Genomic DNA, 14,887 nt, shown 5'->3' with positions numbered 1-14,887 from the left:
GGGGGGGGGGATGAAGCTCAGACAGTTCGGCGAAACCACATGTGAACTATTCGAAATTTGCTTGGTTCCTTTTCAGGCATACGAAGTAGGATGGCAACGAATACCTGAAACTCGCTTGAACATGATGTACACCAAATATCTGAGGGCGAGCAAGAGAACCTATAACAATAGCAAGAAGGGATGAATTCAAAATCCTATTGTAATTACAACAGCTCAAAGAGAAAAGAACAATATTGTGCATCCCAAACCAAAATTTGCGAACCATGAGTGTAGTAAAGAACGACATTCAACTCCCCTCTTTTCTCCTTAAGCTGCCCTTTAGGTTGCCCAAAGATATCCATATTGATTTCCGTGCCGTTTACTCCGTTTCGGGGCAATAACATGAATGTTTTAAAAGACAAGACATACAAAACAAAGCAGCACCATGAACACTTTACCCTTTCCTCCTCTCATACCCATCCTCATGAGATCAAAAAAAGACATCATGGTCTCATCATCATTTTTGACGTCAAGTCCTCCAACAAGGTTGTGTTGGGAGTGAAACCCAGGTCATCCTCTTTTTTATAGGGAAATAAGCCCAGCGAATCCAATAATCGCGGCGCCCAACAGTCCCATGCTGCTCGAAAAGGACGACGCTGCGGAAACCTCGACAACGCCCGAGGTTGGCGCGCTGGGCGCCACATATGTGCTGGCTGAGGCGGCACCGGGAACTGTCGCGGCCTCGCCGCCACCGGAAGCAGCATTATTGGCCGGAGGAGGAGGGGGAGGGGGAGGAACAGCAGAAGAGCCCGCGCCACCCGTGGGACCAGGACAGATCTCAGAGGTCAAGGTTGGGGTGGTCTTTTATTTTGTCCCATGTGAGCGTGGGCCATTTAGGAGTGAAAAGGGCCGAGAAGACTTACGGTTGTGACAGTGCAAGGGCAGTTGGTAATGGTAATAGTTTCGCCCTCGGTGGCCGGGAACTCGACACCGTTAAAAGTCAGAGTGGTGGCAGCACCGCAGAAGGTGGTGAGCTCGGCTACGACCACAGTAGCCGTGACAGTGGTGTTAAAGTAGGTCCATGTAGCATTACCGCTGCTCGCGGCCGCTCCGGCGTCAATGATAGTACCGTTCATCATGGCGGCAGCAGTCGAAGATGGTTCGGTTGTGACCATGGGCGAGGCAGTGACGAGGGTCGAGGCCATTTCGGTCATGGAGCCCGTTTCCGTGCTGGTGTTGTCAGAGGTCTGTGCCGAGGCGGCGGCGACAAAGCCAAAGAGGACAGCCCTAGATTGCATGTTGAATTTTTGGGTCTGTAAACGTGAAGTGTCTTGGAGAAGTTTGAAGATTGGTGATGAATCCCTTCTGAATCTGCAAGAAGCAGAGAAAATGCAAAAGTAGCAGTGTTGTAATGAGCGACTGTAAGCGAAAGAACTGGGCAAGTCAAGAACTGATGACGCTGGAAGTAGAGCAAGATGTTTCCCTTCAGTTCGAAGAAGAGCTGTCTTTAAGCACACAGCGACTACGTGACGATTGTGTGGATTGTGTTACTGTTGTGCACGAAAGAATCTGCAATTAAACACTAAATACCCAGATTAGTCCAATGGACACAGTAGGCGAGGCGAGGAACAAAACAAAACAGCAGTTAAAGAGAATGCTTGGGGTGGACCTTGGAATGTCACTTTCAGCCAGTATGGAGAAGTGCGTTCCAGCCAGGGCGAAGCTGGACTCGTTGCTCCGAGACATTCCATACTCGACCACAATTGAAAGCTCATCATCCCTTTCACCAGGCTTCATACAGATATGCATTCGTCTTTTTAAGCTGGATTTTTAATATTCATCTCGAGGACCTTGGTATTGTACCGGTGTCTCTGTTTAATTTTGTCTTGTATATACAGGTGGTCGAGAATATGATTGGACAGTAGCCCGTCCGGATAGTCGTTCAAGGTACGTAACTCTCATGGGCACATCGAGATAATCGGAATGACCCCTCTTGAGGACGATTAATCATGACGCTTCCCTTTCCCCTCTTTCACCACAACAGTCGGTTGTTTATGTCCCTCCCCTCGCGTTTCCTAGAAAACGCTGTATTGCTTCAGCTCGAAAACCGAAGGCACATCCAGGAGGATATGATTTTCCTTCCCAGACTTCACCCCTTGAATGCCTTGTGTATGGGCCCGAATCAGCCGAATTGACAAAGAAAATGAACAAGAGTTTGGATAAAAAAAAAGAAAAAAGAGAAAAAAGACTGAAACAAAAATCCCCACTAAAAGGTCATCATTGACTTTCACGGTTGGCGTGGTGCTGGAGGAAACGTCTATGCTGGTTTATTATCCTTCCAACGCCATCATTGTCCAGAAATGCAGTAAAGTCTTGACTGTGGTAAAACAGAGCCTTGAAGGGATCGTATTAGGTTGATCGAAGATGAACACGCTCGGAGAACACATGCGTTGTATGCACAGAAAAATAGCGAGCCTGCGAGGCTAAACAGCATCGCCCTGGGTATATCGTCGATCGATCAAGCTATCCAGTGAGGATTGTTGGTCTGGAAAAGTCCTTCGACCGCAGCAGTCAGGTAGTGTCACTCCCGTCGTGGCAGCCGCGACAGGATTGGAACATTTACTTTCGGTTAGACCTGCTCTGGCTCCTCTCCGGAACACGACCTCCAGGAAGTCCGGCAATGTTATCGAAATCGTAGTTCTTGAGGGTGTTCTCGTATTTTGCGTTGCGCAGGAATTTGGGTACCGAGTCCTATGTTGGGGGTCAGCAAAGTATTTCACAAGGGCGAGGGGAGTAGACATGATGACATACACTAGCCATCAGCTTGAAGACAGCATTCTGTGCATCCTCGAACAGAGCCGTCACCTCGTGTAGGGTGTCGATCATAGCGACATCTTGTCCTACAGCCTTGGTCATGCGGGTGGCCAAGTTGTTACGAAGCTGGTGGTCAATGTTCAGCTCGCAAGGAGAGCCGGGGGCCAAGAATGCATTGTAAATGCCGTAAGCTTGGGCCATGATCTCCTTGATCCCGTCCATGGAGGTGGCATTGGGGTTCTTCTGGGCAGAACGAATTGCCTGCCGGCATCCCCGAACAAACTCGTCAACATCCAGATAAAATGACAAGTTCTCTTCGCAATGCGTCTCGCGAAGATTCTCACGGAACAGCAGTCTCAAAGCAGCATCATTCAGGATCTTGTCCAGACGCTGAGTGTTGGAATCACGGGCAATACCAGGACGTGCCGAGATGGTGCTTTCGCTTTCCGATGTGCGACCCCGGCCACCAGCTCCGTTGAAGACTTCTCGGCCTCTAGCCGTCATTTGGTAAATGGCATTCTTTGTGGGCTGGAAAAGGGCGCCAGACGACGAGTTGGCCATGTAACCTCGGTCTTGTTGTACCGACTCCATCAAACCATATTCGACGAAAAGGGAAGCCATCTCGTATGTTTCCCGACGGTCCACGGTGGTAGCGCAGTCCATCAGCCAGTCCGAGCAGCCCTTGCCGGTAAAGGTCTCCTTGAACGTCTTACCCGTAATCTTTCGCTCAATAGCCATCTTGACACCAGTCATTCCATCGCGATAGTCGCTGAGCGAATCAGAGTCGGCAGAACTGACGCTAGACTTGAGATTGAGGCCGTTTGCACCACAGAAACGTCGAAAAACAACCTCCATCGTTCCCCGGTCCATGACAATCTTGTCCGACTGGGCGTCTCTTTCTAGGATGACCAATTGACTGACTCCTGTAGCAACCAGGTCACCGATTTGTCTTTGTTGAATGCCGTTTCGAGAGCAGAAAGTGTCCAAAATGGCGACTCCCTTTGGCGTCAGCTGCCAAACAGACCCCTTCATAGTGTAGACTTGTTGCAGCTTGCCATCAGCGGATTCGATAAATCTTGCCTCCACAAATCGCTGACATATCGATCTTGCCATGTCCTTGGCCATGGAAAAGGTGGTGGTGGTTGTAGTTGTGACGATACGCGAAGGATCCTTGGGATCTGGCATACGGTTAGACTGCGAGAACTTGAGCGAGCCCAGGTTGTTAATGGCATCTTCCGACAGGAAGGTGTGTTCCACCCTCGTCAAACGCACTCGGTGTGCACCCAGTGGTAATAAACTGACGATCAGGGTCGAGAACAAGTCCTTGAAATCCTAGAGCAGAATAATGTTAGCGAGACCGTTTACTCAAGGACTCGGGGGCGCAGATGGGTAGAATGCCATTGGCCAAGAGAATAACAGTAACAGATGCAGTTGCCTGTGGTCAAAAAGAGGTGCACATGTTCGAGTCACCAATCATTGATCTTGTTCCCCCTTTGGCACGAAAACCCTGTTCCCCATTTTGCTGCAGAATGCGCAGATAAATGACAGTGATGATGCGAAAAGACCCATGTTCGTAACTTGAAGAACATGTCTGAACAGTCCAAAAATCGCAAAATTTCATCTTTGACTTACCCTCGTGAATGGACGGTCATCGTCCGTCATTCGGAGCAGCCTCGACGATGTTTGATGCATCTTTTTCTCGGCTTTTATGAGAATTGGCGGTGTTGTGTTGGGGTCCGTCTCGCTGTAAGGCCTGGAAATAGGGTCCCCCACGAGCGACAGTTGGCTGGAGCGCTTGCCTTCAAATTGAGGACTGCAAGGCACTGCGGGAGTTGTCGCGGCGGACGAGTTGGCGGAAAAGGCGCCAAAACGAGGAGAGAGATCACCGGCACTGGTGGGAGAGTCGAGAGCAGGAGTAAAGGAGAGAGGCCGGCTCAAGCTGAGGAAGTTGTTGTGAAGAAGGCTCAGACGAGCGAGTGCACTGGACGAGTTGCGGGGACGCACCACGGCGGGCTCGGCGGCAGCGGCAGCAGGAGAGTGTGGTGATGGTGTATAAGAAAAAGACCGAGCAAAATCTAGGAGACCACCAGGTTTCTGTAGTGGTTTTGTTGTTGTGGACGGTGACAACAGGGAGGAGGATGGAGTGGTGCTGGTGGATGCGGTCAATTGGTGTTGACGGGAATTGTTCAAGGTAGAAGCAATGGGGCCGTCGGGAGAAGCTTCGACGAAAGCCAGAGCCGTGGACGTGGAGGAGGAGGATGATGATGATGTGGGTTTGGCTGGGCTTGCGCTGTTATTACTACTGCCGCTCAGACTGCGGCTTGTGGTGGTGCTGGCGGTTCTAGTAGAAGTAGTAGTAATGGTACTGCTGCTGGTACCCAGACTCAAACTGGAGCTGGCACTACTGAGACCAGGACCGGGACTCGAGCAGGGACAGGGACCGGCAGAGGAGTAGAGGAAAGTAGCAGCAGTAGTAGCTTGATGAGCCGTGGCACAAGGAGGCGACGAAGAAGAAGCGGTGGTACTACTATTTTTGCTACTACTTTGGTTGCTACTACTATTACTAGCAGTAGTGGGAACTGACAAAGAGGTAGTAGTAGTAGGAGTAGAAGAAGAAGAAGAAGAAGCAATAATAAGAGGAGTAGTCGTAGTCGTAGGCGTGGTGGTAGTAGTAGAGGCGGTCGTCGCTTGGACGTGGTTGGCTTCTAGGCCCGCAGAGGAAGGCGGAGCGGGTTTGTGATCCGTGTCCACCTTGGGCAGGCCTTTTCCTGGCGTGAGACGAGAAGGCAGCGGAGAAGTAGTAGTAGCAGCAGCAGCAGCAGTAGCAGCAGGACAAGAAGGCGGAACAGAGGTGACAGAAGCCCCAGCAGCTGGTTCTGGTTCTACTTCTGCTACAGCAGTGGAATTAGTGAAGGGAGTAGTGTTTGCGTTAGACAATGCGGCGACGGCGGGATTGGTGGTGCTCGTTTTAGTGCTCGTGCTAGACGGATTCGGCTGGTTCTGGTTTTGGTTTCGCAAAGCCAGAGCAGCCATCTACCGCCAAATTAGTAGCCGGGCAAGGAAAACACAGTAGTACGACGATCGAAAAACCAGCCCGTAGCCCATTCACACTGATTCAAATATGGAATTAAAAAGGAAGACGCTTGCGGGCCGGGGCCAGAGAGCGTGGTTGAAGAAAAGAAAGAAAAAAATAAAAGAGGGGGGTTTTTCCAACTAGGCTTGATAGGTGCGGGTCGCCATGTGGTTTAGGAGGAGAAAGTCAGTTCAACAGAAGCCGGGGTTCCCCTGAAAAACGAGGCACCAGGGTCATGGAAAGGGAGAGCAGCAGGAGGGGAGGGGGGGAAAAAATGTAAGAACTCGCGTGCGAAGGTATCAGTACCCATGGAGATTTTGCTCATGCGGTAGTGTCTGTCAGCGCTCAGTGTACTGTACATGCTGCGGTCGTCGCCTCCATCCATTTTTTTTTTTTTTTTCCTTCCTTCCCTCCGTTGTAGTCATACTGTACGGAATCGTAGTCGATGATCGTCTCTTTAGCATCCGTTCATTCGCATTCAGCTCATCTATCAACCAAGTACCTAAAATACCCCATTCATCACATTCAAAGAGAACTGGCTCTTTCTTCTGTAGTACGGAATTCGTCTGGGAGAAAGAACAAAAAGGGGGGTGGCCATTCGGAAAGGAACCGCGTGAATAATGCATATGTAGGTGCATCGTGTGGTGTGCCTGTCAATATGTCCGACACGCCGCTCTTGTCCCTCCTCCCCCATCTATTGTAGTGCTCTGATTGAGGCCAGTTGAGTGTGTACGTATGTAAACGTATAGCAAGAATAAATTGAATAAACAAATATACTGTATACTGCAGAGTGCGGCCGACCTTGCTCTGCACTAGATAATAAATGTGATATCTAATGAAGATGATAGAGATTGACATACCCCTACAGACTAAGTAGCGATCTTGGCCTGGTTGGTTGGGGGCGAATATAAGCACCTGCATAGATATTACATTTATGTAGGTAGGTAGTGTTGTAATCAACTTGTGATAAAGTCCCGCCCTTTCCCATTCTATTCCTTTGTGCGTTTGCAGGCGAAATCTGGGAATGGGAATAAGCGGTACTACAAATCATAACCGGGAATGGGTTTACAGAAACGGGTGTGTGCAAGCGTTGCCATGTGTGTTGTCTTGGGGGGCGGGCCTTGAGAAAAAAAGAGGGGAGGTTTTCTTTTTCTTCTTCCTGCATCTGCGGCGCTAGTCCGTATGCTGCTGCTACCTGCTCTCGTGCGTGCTGCAGTGCGCACATGCTACATAGTAGGCTAAGCAGAAGCAGTTCGTTCGACATTGCCTGTGGGTTAGGAAGAAAAGGGTAAAAAATCAGCGCTCTGGAAGGGGCGCCCCCCTCCAGCTCTGGGGGCCAACGCCTGTAACCCCGCCCACACTGTGTGTCGGATTTTAGCACATGGTTTTGTCTTCTCCGACAGATCCATCATCCATGAATGGATGCACGCCTCCAGTAATAATACCTCTTCTGTCCAGGTCTTATGGATTTGCATTTCGGCCAATGGATATGTCATCATTGACTGAGAAGTGAACATGGTACCGCAGAGGAACAGTGGCTTGGTATAAAATGATGATAACAATAGATAATAATAACACGTGGGCGGGAGACTCGACGTTTGGAACAATGTCCCTCCAAGAGATGCTTTGAAAGAGCGGACGGACCCTTGCCCAAAGTTATTACAGCTTTGTCCAAAAATGTCGTGTTTGCAAAGGGCAGACTGAAGATACGTGGGGTGCGACATGGCTACCACTTGGCTACGTAGCAAGAGATAGATAACTCTTGTGAGCCAAGATGCCTGTCCTCCTCCTCTGTGTTACAAATCTTCACCGATAACCGAATAAAGGGTCCAGGAAGAGTCGGTATATTGAATCATACATGGTCTTTTGCCAGGTACAGATTACAGACCTGGTTGCTGACAGATGAAGCCGTAACCCAACCCAACCCAATCCAAGCAACCGACCAAGCCGGACCTCCTAGATACCAAGATATTAGAGATGATCTTCCGAACGGTCTGGACTACGGCACTTGCAAAGAGAACAAACAAGCACACTCAAATCTCTTTTTGTCTCCGTGGTCAGTCGCCTAAAATAGGTCTGTCTCTATCCTCAAACTGTCATCTCACCCATTACGAAGCGGGCATCCAAAGGAGTCACTAGCAGGGGGGAATTGCCGTGTTCTCTCGATTCTTGTCACCAATGCCGAAACGAAGGGGATCTGGGCGGCCCTCGCAAATCGTCTTGCCGCGGTGCCAGGTAGTGAGGTCATCTTACAACGGCTGACAGAGACAACATATGCAGCAGCCAATAATTACTGACCCGTTTGTTTGCGGGCATGAGTGAGGGTAGGCAGCAGCACCTCATCTCAGTGGCACAATCACGGCATAGAGGCAAAACCGAGCCACATGGCAGTGGTGCAACCACACTCGTATGCAGAAGGAATCTTTCCGTGGAAGACGTTCTATCATTTATTCCTGTAGCCTAGCACGATTGCCGCCTCGGGGCTTCCAGGGCGGCGATGAATGAGTGAGGCCTTCCTTGTATGTACGATAGTCACATATATGCCCGCTGATGGGCTGATGTGCCGTGCCAGTAACCCGATCGGAACTCATACCGGTACACCTTGTCGCCAAAAAGGAGAGACTTTTTTATTTGTTTCTCTATATTTTCTCTTTTCCTAAAAAGCTGACTGCAGCTGTGTAGCATTCTAACAAGTCGTACTGGGGGAGTCCTACCGTTTCGCCCTCGGCGGTGCATATATGCCTGAAGATTTAACCTCGCCCTGGACACGCTCGGCATCGGCTTATTTATTCTGCTGGGCAAGGTTGGGATTATTAGATGGACTCAACTCTACGTATGCATGAGTACTGTGTGCTGCCAGACGCTGACATACTGTGTTAGAGAGTGAGAGTGAGAGGGCAAGAAGAAAAAAAAAAAAGGTCAAGATGATGATGTGGGGTCGGTCTGATACAAAGGAGAGGAGACGGCGGCGTGTCGACAGGGCACCGCACCACACCACGCGCTCCCCAGCTCCACGAGCCAGCAGCGCATGAGCCACATGGTATGTAGGAATTGGGACACCGTACATGGCCAAACTGGGATCTGATTCGTCTCGGCCACTGATCAAGGTAAAGTCAGTAAAGCATGGCCTCCATGCGTTTTCCCACGCATTGCTGCCGATGGTGCCAGCGGGCAGACGAGGGGTCCACTTGGATGCAACCACAGGCATGGTTGGTACCAGCTTACTTTTCAGCCTTCAAATACCTAGCAACCCAATAACCTCCCAGCCAGCTTTGTGTCTGGCTCGTCTCTGTTGCAACACCGTCAGCACCGATTTGCCAGGCCGTCAGATCTGCGCGTGGCTGTCAGGGATCTTGTCAACCCTCGTCTAGTGCAACTTGTTTTCGGCAAGGTCTTTTCATACAGGTACATGATGGCGGCCTTGTGTGTTTTTTTTTTCTTTTCTGGCCCATCAGATCCGTTGCATTCGCTGGCCAAGCAAGCAGAGCAGGACATCGTGACTCCACACTTGTTGAGTAGTGACCATACTACGTTAGACTCTTTCATCACTCGACTGACTGACTGACTTCGTATCCACAGTTTCACGGGTCCGTGGTTCTTGAGCCCTTGACCAGAATTTGTGGGCGTGCGAACTTCCAAACGGGCGACCCCTACACGGAGACACCGCGGCCTGGGGATGCCGGGTCGCGAAATTGCAATGAGCGGTCTCCCCTGACTGGCTTCAAATCCCGAAAAGCGCTGAACAACAAATGGCCATATGAACATGACGGACAACAACAACAACAACAGCTGACAATGGTAGACGAGACGTAGGATGATACACAAACATTCTCCGATCCTCATGGACTTGTTGGCGAGTCACCGCCTCTTTGGTTTCCCTCCAATTGGGCAACATCTGACTGCGACTGAAGCTGAGACTGATGGTACTGCGACACAGCATAGTTGCCGCGATGCTATATAATGTGTTCGTACTAGGCTCGCTATTGGAGTTAGTCATAGCAGTGCACAGTAGTATAAAATTGTGTGGCAGGATAGAGAACAAACGCGGTAAAATATGTCCGAATACCGTCCTCATAATGCCCCTTCACGTCACTAAGCTGTTACCTGGCTCGTCTGGTCTCCAGCCGTCCGAGTATGGCGAGCTGGTTGGCTGAACGGCCACATAGGTAAGGTATGGGTGCAAACCATGTGGATGCACGTGCAGATGATGCAGCAAGTTGGGTGCGAATAAATACCAAATGCAGATGGTGGTCAGAATATCAAGAGACAAGTAGTGCAGAGCGTCTAACAGTTCAACCATTCGCAACATGAGTCCCCGACTTGGGTATGATGCTCATTATGTGCCTAACGTTCGCACTGGCTTAGCAAATGAGTAGCTCAGCTTATCTTTTGCTAATTCAGTAGATTTATGCCCAAGGCACAGTCAGCAAAAGACAAGCACAGTCTTTTTAGCCCTGTTAGGCATAAGGCATGCAACACAGTCTGCCCAAGTGGCTTGTTGTAGGTTGCAAATCTCGAGCAGCTATTCCTAGGCATGCATGTAATCACCTCAACACAGGACCCTTTTGTTTTCGTGAGGGTCGATCATTTTGCCTTTCTCACAAGGCTATCTGGTCCGGTGTTTGGCTACTGCTTGCTTCAAAAGCTTCCTGTAGTAATCATCTAGGCGCAAGCTCTGCTGGTCTGGCGTGACGTGAGAGGCTGCTATGTTCATGTATACTAGGGAAGTTGATACGCGGGGCAAACACAAAGGCTTGCCACCACCCAATATGGTACCGGAGCACTGGTTATCTCCTAGATCACAGAATTCCGATTCCAGGTCCTCGACGTCAGACGTCTTGGGGAAAGGGGAAAAAAACACTGGCGTCATCATGAAATGTCATGCAAAACCGCCACGCAGCAACTTGACGTTAAACGGCAGTTGGTTGGCGTGCGGCACCAGTCTCGATATGACAGTGATGCGCTGAAACACTAAGACAACCTTTGCTATGTTCTTGTTGCCGGAATTGTTTCCGGGAAATGGCGGCAATTCACTGAAGATAGTCTTTCATGGTAAGACCAAATAAGTCATGTTCGTGGCGGTAACGAGTCGACACCAGCAATAAGAGCATGAATTGCTCAAAATGATGGGCACAAGTTTACTTCTCATTGGAGCGCTTCTCTGGGAGGCGGTGGTTTTGGGTTTTCCAACTCTAATTCGTATCATCGGCCGGTTTAGCTTCCAACTTCAAAGACTTCCCCAGTTTTTGCAGCATTAGCAAAAGGGGCGAGGGGGTCATCAAGAAGGAGGATGCGGGTGAAAGCTCGTCTCAAATGCTTCTAGCGTCAGACCTTGTTTTCTGGAAGATCATCGCTTCTTTGGTGAAACTTATTTTTCTTTTCCTCCCTCGTCGCAGCCTCAAACATATGAAGGTCGGTGAGATCATATCAAAAAAAAAAAAAAAAAAATTTGAGGTGGCAAGACAAGTGGATAATTGCGCCAGCTCCCCAGGGCCCCTGGCTTGCCTGGTTGTCCACTTGACGTTGCACTTTTTTTTTTCTTCAACGACATGGTTCTGACAAGGCAAAAAAAGTTTATTTTAGATCCGTCCGCGGCAGAGCGACAGCTAGGTGACACTAGACACCGGGAATTTCTGATCGCCACGCACAGGAAATGAGGTGAGCAAGTTGCGTGGCTACTGGGCTTGCAACACGTAAGAGCTGTCGTTGGGCATGATGACTTATAGTACTAGGTGGATCACCTTGCAAGTCTATAGCCGGAAAGAGAATTTTATACAAAATATGGTCAACGTTCAAACAGGAAGATCGACTGTACTCTGTACAATATTGACAATGAATATCCTAATCCGGTAGCCGGCCGACTTCCAAGGTTCCGGCCATGTCGGCGAACCCCCAAAATCGTAATGTGCAATCTCGGGTCGGCGCATCGCGTTCTAGGTTTATTCTACGATCGCAAACAAGAAAAAAAAAAAAAAATTCTGGGCAGGGTCGCCTCGTGGCCTCGTGGTCGAGCGACGCCCACGGGCAAAAAAGAAGCACAGCCCGGCGGCCGTCTGCCGTGTGCAGCAGCAAGCAGCAGCAAGCAGCGAAACCTTGTCTGCCTGGCTGCATATCCACATCTCCAAGGTGCGGCATTCATTCCAGAAGCAGGACCCCGGTTTGGGGGTGGGAGAGATGGCTGACCGGGTATTACTATCTCATTTCAGATTTGGTTTCATCTGAATGGTTACTTATTGGTCTGGGCACCGTGGCCCTTCTTGTCCGATGGGTGTATTGCGCGGATATGCAGCGGACAACCTTATGATGCTCATGCAACCATCTTTTTATTTGTCCCTCTCTTCAACGTCTGGTTGGCAAGTTGGGGTAAAGGTTGTTGGGACACTGCGAACTCGCGAAACACTAGGCTGTCTCTTCGCTTGAGTTAACCGAAGTTTAGAAGTGCGCAGCCACATGTTGATATTAATGCCTATCACAGCCGTTATAGCCCTACCGGATATATGCGTCGGACTTTCGCAAACTTCATTAAATGCTTGCTCCAAACATTGGCCGATGGAAATTACTTACTGCTGCTGAATCGTACTTACTGATATCCCTGAGTATAATAACACCTCCGGAGAGATGCCTCACCTAATCTATACCTGCCGTATTTAAGTCGCAATTTCTGACTCTCGGGGACAAATAAGGCTGGATGTCGTAATAGGGAATGCGCTGCAGGCGACTTTGGTCTACGTATTCGCATTTCTATATGGAATGTCACAATCGAATGAGGCTATGTATCCTTTTTTTTCTATTAGGATGTATGACAAATGGTATAACTCAGAATAAGGGCCCGTGCATAACTGTCAATGCGAGTAATAAATAAATGCATTCGTCCTGTCAAGGCACACATACGGACAAGCATTTGGAGTACCAGGAGAAGAAGCGCAACATGGAGCACAATGTATGAATTGAACATTTCGAATCGATGCAAGTCGTGCCATTTTGGAATGATACCGCGTTAGACGCGTACTTGGTTGTGTGCTACCTATTACGGGCGTGACCACTGAAGCCGCGGCGGGAAACTCCCGATTACACGGCCCCTGTGCACTCGAGTGCAAATGCAAGCTGTACGCTTGAATGCATAATACGCTGGAACTTTCACGACTGATTGATTAGCTTCAATGGTCAGTAAATATGTTTACCACCATAAATGTGAGCGATATGTATCAGTTTGAAGAACAGGACTACTTCTTTGAGTAAACCGAATAAAAAGTGGGTTCTGTAATTGAATACTATCGATCTGTTGGCGACTCGGCGTGCAAACCTGCCGGCTCAAAGTACACAGTATATTTCACTTTTGGACCTGGCAACATGCAATAGACCTAGATAGGCTTAGACTCACCTGCGCTCCAAGACGAAATGGGGGGAATATCGAATGATTTCGAAGCTCTAGCTACCCAGAGTCGGACTATGACTATTCCGTACTAAATACAAGACTAAGTAAGCCGCATTTCTATTTCGGCGGTCAGCTCTCATAATGTTCGCTCCTCGCAACACTTGAACTTCCCACAGACCAAAAGTACTATGGTCCATCAGTCTATCTATCTGGGGCGCCGTTCGGCCGATATAATCACATCACGAACTTCCCTAGCGCAGGGCAGACGAAGCCGGCCATCGCTGAACTGACTGACGCGCAGCCGCTTGCTTGCTTTCGCGCGGCATGGCCACGTTTTTTTAGCAAAGTCCACCCCCCTGGCTTCCAAGGCTGCCACGTGGGAAACCAACGCCACAAAATCAACTTGAAGCGCTGGAAAGCTTGCTGATCCGATCAGACAAGAGGATCGACAACGGCGTCTGGTCCTTATTTGCACCTTTTTTTGCTTTTTAAGTGTAGTCAATGAGACGAAATTTCACGTTACGACGCGGACTGTCGATTCGTCTGGTTCGTAGTGGCCGGATCGCCAGCTAACACACGTGTGAAAAAGGGCGTTACTCGATTCTAAAAAGGACGGAATAGGGCTTCTCGAGTCATATTTGTCTTCCAGGTACCCGTACTCGTAATCTGGCGCCAGTGATATTCGTATCTTTAGGCATAGTGTAGATGGAGGAGGGTGAATATTCTGGATTCAGCATTCATCTCGTTTTACGGAATTTTTTCCTGCACAACGACGGATTCATTCCTACGAAAATTGAGTGTCGGCGGCACATGGCTGGGGCTGGGCTTGCTGGGCTGGCGGCTAGGTGCTTGGAGGCTGATGTTGACATGAACCCAGCCCCTCGGAGACTCTGACATGACATGATATGACTGACATACATGTGCCCTGTCACCAAGTGACTGTGCCGCATTCTGACAGCCACAAGGCCAGGAGCTGTGACGAGCCCTTGGTTTTTTTCTGTCAACGGGCGTCTTGCTGGCCACGAAATGCCCCGTACTCGAAATTAAGCATGCTTGCGTCCAAAAGACACGTAGAGTATAGTAAAACACAATACAGTAACTCCCGTATAACATGATGATAGCAAACTTGCGAGACTCCAATCACCCCTCCCACTCTTGGTGTTGATATTGCCCCAGCACGGATCAGCAACTGTCAGCCTTGACGATCCCTTTCCAATCCCTTACAAATTCGATGCATCCTATGGTACACTGTATTTCAATAATTCTCCGCAAACATGAACAAAAATAAAACGTTGCAGCGCTTGGGCCCTCAGGCGCTGACTCTGGTGCTGAGGGAGACAGAGAGAAAAGGCCTAGAGCCTCGTCTGGATTCTGGAGCACGGTTGCGGATACCATGTGGGATTGATTGGCTTATACCGGAGATCCATTATAATCCGCAAAACCACCTCCGCAACATCGTACGATGTCCATGTCGTTTTGAAACATTTTCTTATTCGCAATTTTTCTCTTCTCTGCCCAACTTCTCTTTCGGGCCTTCGGCATCTCCTGCATGCATGAAAGGAAGATTGCCAGCAATCATCCCATAATATTTTTCCCACTCTTGCTAATTCCCACATTTTTCTCCGGTGTTGCGCTACGTCGATCAC

General features: G+C 49.4%; 2 protein-coding genes across 2 annotated transcripts; both read right to left on the bottom strand.

Annotated features, from left to right (window-relative positions):
- Nucleotides 1-561: 561 nt before the first annotated feature.
- On the bottom strand, nucleotides 562-1,277 carry PFICI_04256 (uncharacterized protein; the record flags this gene model as incomplete). Its single annotated transcript, XM_007832837.1, has 2 exons — nucleotides 562-840; nucleotides 903-1,277. The coding sequence occupies 2 exons, from the start codon at nucleotides 1,275-1,277 to the stop codon at nucleotides 562-564; spliced, it is 654 nt and encodes a 217-aa protein (XP_007831028.1).
- Nucleotides 1,278-2,598: 1,321 nt separating this feature from the next.
- On the bottom strand, nucleotides 2,599-5,826 carry PFICI_04255 (uncharacterized protein; the record flags this gene model as incomplete). The annotated part of the gene is made up of 3 exons (XM_007832836.1): nucleotides 2,599-2,730; nucleotides 2,791-4,125; nucleotides 4,426-5,826. 3 exons carry the CDS (start codon nucleotides 5,824-5,826, stop codon nucleotides 2,599-2,601), a joined length of 2,868 nt encoding a protein of 955 aa, XP_007831027.1.
- Nucleotides 5,827-14,887: the final 9,061 nt, after the last annotated feature.

Source organism: Pestalotiopsis fici, assembly GCF_000516985.1.
Source record: "Pestalotiopsis fici W106-1 unplaced genomic scaffold PFICI_Scf_3, whole genome shotgun sequence".
Lineage (NCBI taxonomy): Eukaryota > Fungi > Ascomycota > Sordariomycetes > Amphisphaeriales > Sporocadaceae > Pestalotiopsis > Pestalotiopsis fici.
The sequence above is the reverse complement of the archived record's forward strand: the minus strand, read 5'-3'. Positions and strand labels throughout refer to the sequence as shown.